General features: G+C 34.8%; 1 protein-coding gene across 1 annotated transcript in view; it reads left to right on the top strand.

The window, feature by feature from the left end:
* LOC110692481 (chaperonin CPN60, mitochondrial-like) overlaps window positions 1-4,716 on the top strand; it is a 4,969-nt gene extending 253 nt beyond the window's left edge. Inside the window, exons 2-16 of the mRNA XM_021869487.1 lie at window positions 1-57; window positions 273-432; window positions 1,030-1,205; window positions 1,289-1,384; window positions 1,479-1,583; window positions 1,701-1,787; window positions 1,881-1,970; window positions 2,082-2,162; window positions 2,244-2,312; window positions 2,407-2,484; window positions 2,632-2,727; window positions 2,834-3,037; window positions 3,471-3,576; window positions 3,663-3,741; window positions 4,270-4,716. The exon at window positions 1-57 is cut by the window's left edge and continues 75 nt beyond it. Of these exons, the coding sequence (XP_021725179.1) occupies window positions 1-57; window positions 273-432; window positions 1,030-1,205; window positions 1,289-1,384; window positions 1,479-1,583; window positions 1,701-1,787; window positions 1,881-1,970; window positions 2,082-2,162; window positions 2,244-2,312; window positions 2,407-2,484; window positions 2,632-2,727; window positions 2,834-3,037; window positions 3,471-3,576; window positions 3,663-3,741; window positions 4,270-4,384 (1,599 nt within the window). The 3' untranslated portion in view covers window positions 4,385-4,716. The remainder of the gene's footprint in view (window positions 58-272; window positions 433-1,029; window positions 1,206-1,288; window positions 1,385-1,478; window positions 1,584-1,700; window positions 1,788-1,880; window positions 1,971-2,081; window positions 2,163-2,243; window positions 2,313-2,406; window positions 2,485-2,631; window positions 2,728-2,833; window positions 3,038-3,470; window positions 3,577-3,662; window positions 3,742-4,269) is intronic.
* Window positions 4,717-6,990: the final 2,274 nt, after the last annotated feature.

Here is a 6,990-nt window from a genome sequence, read left to right as displayed (position 1 = left end):
ATGCTTAGAGGTATTGAAGAGCTTGCTGATGCTGTTAGAGTTACCATGGGACCTAGGGTAAGATTTTTTGAATTGGGTTTTTCATAAAGTTTGTTTTTTTATGTCATTGATATTGGTTTGGATCTGCTAATTAGCTGTAATTGGGTAATTTTTGTTTCGAGATTTGATTGTTAATTGGGATATTTTGATTGTGATTGGGAGATTTTGATTGTTGGGGTTTATTGTGGTGATGAATTAATTGAATGTTGATGGTTAATTTGGTGGGTTTTCAGGGGCGAAATGTTATAATTGAGCAAAGTTTTGGAGCTCCTAAAGTGACAAAAGATGGTGTTACGGTCGCTAAAAGTATCGAATTCAAGGACAGATACAAGAACTTGGGTGCTAGTCTTGTTAAACAAGTTGCCAACTCTACCAATGATGTTGCTGGGGATGGTAAATTTTAAACTTTCGAATTACAGATTTATTTATATGAGCTAATCTGTTTTTGTTGCTAGCAAGTTTTGATTTTTTGGGTTCTTTGTATTTGGTGTTGTTGAAGTATGATGTTTGCACTGTTTCGGGTCGTTTTATTGGGTATGAAGTTGTAATCTTGTTGTTTGTTGTGCAAAGTTTCTAGAATGTAGTGGCATTGTGAAATTGCATTCTGATAGTTTGCTGCTTTAAGGGAAAAGGGGTTTCTTTGTATTTTGTGTAATGAAAGTATGCTGTTTGCATTGTTTCGTTTGGTGTCGTTTTGTGGGTTCTGAAGTTGTAATCCTATTGTTGTTGTGCAAAGTTTCTAGAATGTAGTGGCATTGTGAAATTGCATTCTAATAGTTTGCTGCATTGAGGGCAAAGGGGTTAATTCTTTTTAGTGATCAAGTTATCCTACTCTTCAATAGTGGTTAACCTGAATGATAAAGCGGATTTGTTTTAGCTCTTGGTTATAAATATTCTGGAAGTCGGGTTTTGAAAAATGTGTTGTAATTGGAACAAATAATATACCTATTGATTTGATCTTTTTATTCCTGCTCTTTTGCGGCATTTTAGGAACAACCTGTGCTACAGTTCTTACCCGAGCGATATTGATCGAGGGAGTAAGGTCAGTTGGAGTAGGAATGAATGCGATGGACCTTAGAAGAGGTATGACTTTGGCAGTTGATGCTGTTGTAACTTACCTGAAAAGTAGAGCAAGGATGATCAGCACCTCAGAAGAGATTGCACAGGTTTGTGATATTTAATACTTGTGACCAGATGTGCTAACTATGAGGTGTTTAATCTAATTTTTCATAACCTTAAATTTTTGTAGGTCGGTACTATTTCAGCTAATGGAGACAGAGAAATTGGTGAGATGATCGCAAAGGCTATGGAAAAGGTTGGCAAGGAAGGAGTTATCACAATCCAAGTAAGTTGCTTTCTTTATGGGCATCTGCCTTGTGTATACCTGTGCTTTATATGGTTCTTTAAGCTGGGAAACTTTTGATATGTTTCAATTTTAGGATGGCAAGACATTGTTTAATGAACTTGAAGTTGTTGAGGGCATGAAGCTTGACAGGGGTTACATTTCTCCCTACTTTATCACCAACCAAAAAACCCAAAAATGTGTAAGCATTCTTCTCGTTTATGCCGTTTATTCGTGAAGCTCATTGGTCTCCTTTGGAGGTCTTACATTTACAAGTCGTCTTATTTGTTATGTGTTATTGTTTACCCAATGCCTCCAGGAATTGGATGATCCACTTATTTTGATCCACGAGAAGAAAATTGGTAGTGTCAATGCTGTTGTGAAAGCTCTAGAAATGGCGTTGAAGGTAAAAATTCATCATCCATACATTTCTTTTTATCTGTATTCTGTATGTACTCTTTAGGTTATTTTAACTTATTTGTCTTCTTATAAAAAACAGAGACAAAAGCCGTTGTTGATTGTTGCCGAAGATATTGACAGTGAGGCCTTGGCAACTCTAATTTTGAACAAGATCCGAGCTGGACTAAAGGTTTCCTTCTAAAATCTGTTAGATAACTATGATTTGTATTCCTTGTTTCATAATTGTATTTATTTGTGATTATTGATGTTATAAATGTAATATTTTTTTCCTTCTTTGCAGATCTGTGCTGTTAAAGCCCCTGGTTTTGGAGAGAACAGGAAAGCCAATTTGCAGGATCTTGCAACCCTCACCGGTGGAACGGTAAGAGGCTCATTCGGCTGAAGTTTGAAGTCTCATTGTTCACGGAATATGTGGGTTGATAATGTGGTCTTTGTTGTGTAGGTTATAACTGAAGACCTTGGTATGAATATGGAAAAGCTTGATATTGATATGCTTGGTTTATGCAAAAAGGTATACTTCTAGTATAATAATATGCTTGGCTGATGAGTTCAACTCATGTTTTGCATTGTCATGGTATATAATATTAATTGTTGTTTTTTTGTAGATCACCGTCTCAAAGGATGACACTGTGATTCTTGATGGTGCGGGTGATAAAAAGGACATTGAGGAAAGATGTGAACTGGTATGTGTAGTTTCTTTAATAGATGTTCTGTCATTTTGATTTTATGTATGTGTTTATTTTTTTTTATTTTTTATTTTTAGTAGTAATAAAATTAGCCATTGGTTTATTAAGTCAAAAAATCACTGTTCTTGCTATTTGTGGATGCAGATCAGGTCTGGTATTGAACTAAGCACATCCGATTATGACAAGGAGAAGCTAGAGGAGAGGCTTGCTAAGCTGTCTGGTGGAGTTGCTGTTTTGAAGGTTTGTCTTGATCCGGACTCTTTCTAATGTTTGTTAAATTAGAAAAATTCTCTTTCTATTCTGTTTGACCTCTTAAATATGATGCTCTTGTCATGGCTATTTCTAGATTGGAGGAGCCAGTGAAGCTGAAGTTGGTGAAAAGAAGGATAGAGTTACAGATGCTCTAAATGCCACTAAAGCTGCTGTTGCAGAAGGTATTGTACCCGGTGGTGGTGTAGCACTTCTTTATGCTTCAAAAGAATTGGACAAGCTACAAACCGCTAACTATGATCAAAAGATTGGAGTACAGATCATCCAAGCTGCACTTAAGGTAAATCTAATCTCTGTATCTTTCATTCAGGAATTTATACTAATATAAATGCTTTAGATGCCTGAGTCACTTGTGAAGCTTCGAAATATTTGCATATCACAAGTGCTTATTGATATTTGAAGCTGTTGATTTTGCATCTGGATAAACATCTAGTTATTCTCCTAGACAAACATTTGAAGTACCAGATTTTGTTATTGTATAAATAGCAATTTTGATTTCACATGTGTAACATATTATTATCTCTGACAGATTAGATTTTATCAATACCATCAACTTTATTGATTCTCCTGTGCATATATTTTTCGATTTTATTGAATTCTGTGAATTGTTCATCTCCGAGATCAACTAAATGTTTCTCTTACATCTGTGTTGTCATTTACTTGTGTTTAATTTTAACCAGTATCATCCTAAATGATTCTATTTATCATTGCAGACCCCTGTTTACACCATTGCTTCAAACGCTGGTGTGGAGGGAGCTCTTATTGTTGGCAAGCTATTAGAGCAGGACAACGAGGATCTTGGTTATGACGCTGCTAAAGGTATCAAGCAGCCTACATGCTCCTGAAATTTAAAGTTGATGAGTGGGAAACAACTGTATATACTAACTATATGTTTGATTGAACAGGCCAATACGTAGATATGGTCAAATCTGGAATTATTGATCCATTGAAGGTTATTAGGACCGCTTTGTCTGATGCTGCTAGGTAAGATATGTTTGCTGGGGTGTTTTCATACAAAAAGACTTGCGTGGACCTGGACCCGAGGTCTATACACATGCAACTGACATTATATTGAACATAGTGACCATTATTGTTAACATAGTAACCTTATTTTTAACCTAGTAATCTTTATTAAAACTACTACAACGTTTAATAATATTGTGAACTTAAAATACGGCGCTATTACCTTAATTTTTACATAGTGGCCTTTATTATTCATATTGATCAGTATATAAAATATTTCATTACAAAAATAACCACTTAGGCCTATATATTACCAAAATGATTTTTATTTCGATATAGTAACTTTTTTTTAATTATAGTGACCCTTTTTTTTATTAATAAAACAACCATACTTTTTCTAATGTTAGTGGTCCACAATAAATTTGTGTGAACCAGGTCCATTTAAGAATTTGTAGTTTTCATATTCTTTAGTAAAATACAAGTGTAACTTACGTAACATCCATAAATGCAAATACTTACGAGATTACTCAATTATTTGCTTCTCTGCAGTGTATCATCCTTGATGACAACAACAGAGGCTGTCATTGTCGAGGCACCCAAAGACGAGAAAGATGCAGCTCCTGCAATGGGCGGTATGGGTGGTATGGGCGGTATGGATTACTGAAGGGCTGACTGAAATACTCAAAAGAAACATGTTCCTTACATTTGCTAGATTTTGTTGTTGCTCTTGTTAGGTTAGGAAGGAAATTGTGTAAAACATAGCGCGAGAAAATAGTTTTGTAGGGTGGCCTGCAAATGCAAGAGAATAGCCATATTTTATTGGATTTGAAAATGAACTCAAATAATTATTTCATTGGATAACCATATATGGGGCAGGGAGCTGCTAAGTGCAGATTCCTGCTAGCATTGATTCAGACGCTATGCTGTTGCTCAGTGTCAGGAACATCGATTGACTTTAAAATAAACTGGAAATACAAACTGTTTTTTGTACGAGTACTGATTATATATACCTCGTGAACTCTAAATATTTTTGTTTTGTGGCAAGATTTGTTGCTTTGATAGGGTTTTTAAGGTTAGGTTGTGGACTGTATAGCCTGGTTGTCTTTGGCTGGCTGATCGGAATCGTAAAAAAACTATAGTACTCCATAGGAAAAACTTATCGGGGTATAAAAAATTTCTAATGAAAAAAAAAAAAAATGCTTATCATACTTAAATTGGCGATAGAATTTAAGAATATTAGAGCCAATAAAGCTGAATTGAGCTCTCGATTTGATAACTTGAACCCGACTAGAATATAGTGAGCGGGTTGACACAGACATCTTGATATTAGCTAAATGGGCCGGGTTAGGTTATCTTTGAGAATTTCAACGGTAAGATTTATGTAACCCAAAATATTTCTTTTGATTTGTTTTTTTTAAGGAAAAATTGTCAAAAATTATACAAAATTTAAGCGATTGGTTAAAAATAAGTTAAATTATAATTATAATTAAATAATATTCCCTCCGTTTCATAATGTTAGTCCCTAATGGAATCAATTACATAAAATAAGAAACCAAATATATTTGGAATCTAACATTAAAGTAAAACAGATTTCATAATTAGTTTACCTTATTTAACTTTTTTTATTTTTCATTAGGAAAGCACAAATCACAATTGCATAATTTAAGGTAAAAATTTCCTTACTTAGAGTTATGTCATCAATCACTATCAATTAAGTAAAAAAAAATCAAGTTATAAATGAAATATATTCAATATGGGTAGATCTTTTTGAAACGCCCAAAATAGTATATGGGACTAACAATATGAAACAGAGGGAGTACAAACTTTAAAAGGTGTCCATTTTAAACAAGTTATGACTTATTGTCGGTAGAGCTGTCAAAAACGATTCAAATCGGTGAATCCAAACCGTTTCGAACTGTAAAACCTTAGAAATTTCTTTCTTTTAAAATACATGTTTTGCTTTGTTTAAAACTCAAAATAGGAAAATCTAAAACATTACCGCGTGCCGTGAAAACGGCTAAGGTAATCAAGGACACATAGCGGAAACTACTTTTAAAAACCTTCAAAACAATTCAACTTAAAAAGTCAACTAGCGAAAGTAAAGTCAAATCAAAGTAAAACAAAGTCAACATACAACTTGGAACCATTGTAGGCCCTTAACAAAATCGAACCAATTCAAAATCTTTGCGTTAGTCTCACAAACATAATACTACCTTCGGCCCAAATTACTCGCAACTTTGGGATATTATTTATGAGATATAAAATATTCCAAAGTTGCGAGTAATTTGGACCGGAGGTAGTATATAAAATAATGAAAGCAATAAACATATCATAAACTTATGGAAACTAGCATGATTCGCTCTTTATTCATGCCCATCATGAATATGTTTCATCACTTGAAAAGCTTCTCTCTACTTGTTTCCACTACTTTTCACTAAAAATGAGTCAACATAGGGCCAAGGTAAAGACAAGGCCAACAAACACATAATCAGCAAAGCTGAGTAAATAAGCATAGTTAAACACACTAACATGCTTTCACCTATCAACACACAACTTACCTCGTTGCACCTGTCTATAAGCACACATCATACGACAAGACTTCTCAACTAAGTAAGTAAATGATTCATTTAGCATTGATTACGCATCGAATGGGTCCCCCCCCCCAAACCTGCCCCAATAAAGGGGTACTAATACGGGAGCTAACCATGCCAGTATAAAATAACCACTCGTAACTGGCGGAATTCATGCGCATAATAATAAAAGGAAAATACATCGTCTTGTACACCCGGTAGAAGCTATGGTTAAATATACCCATAACTCCCCCATATGTTCATACTAAAGGTATATGCGTTCCAATAGTTTTGGTGCGTAATCTCTTTCACTTTACATTATTTACATATTATTAAACTTGGTAATGACTCTCAAACCATAACACAATCAAACAGCATAATTATTCAAACAACTAAACATTCCAATTTAATTCTTGAATAATTAGTGACCATACAATATTTAATGTTGAACCCTGTTTTGGGTATTTTATACTCGGTCAAGTGCAATCAGAGCCTAACATGTGTCACTGGAAGGGGCGCCACCTTGGACCTTCTAGATGGTGACAGGTGTCAGGCAGATACTGCCCTTAATTTGAGGTATTTAATGATCTAAAGTGGACCAATAAGAGAGCAACACGTGTCGCCCTAACAAAACACCCAAATGGCTTCTCAGGATGATCGACACGTGTCACTCTGATATCGCTTCTGAAATGGCGGCCTT

This window comes from Chenopodium quinoa, unplaced genomic scaffold, assembly GCF_001683475.1.
Source record: "Chenopodium quinoa cultivar QQ74 unplaced genomic scaffold, ASM168347v1, whole genome shotgun sequence".
In the NCBI taxonomy this organism is placed as follows: domain Eukaryota; kingdom Viridiplantae; phylum Streptophyta; class Magnoliopsida; order Caryophyllales; family Amaranthaceae; genus Chenopodium; species Chenopodium quinoa.
The sequence above is the reverse complement of the archived record's forward strand: the minus strand, read 5'-3'. Positions and strand labels throughout refer to the sequence as shown.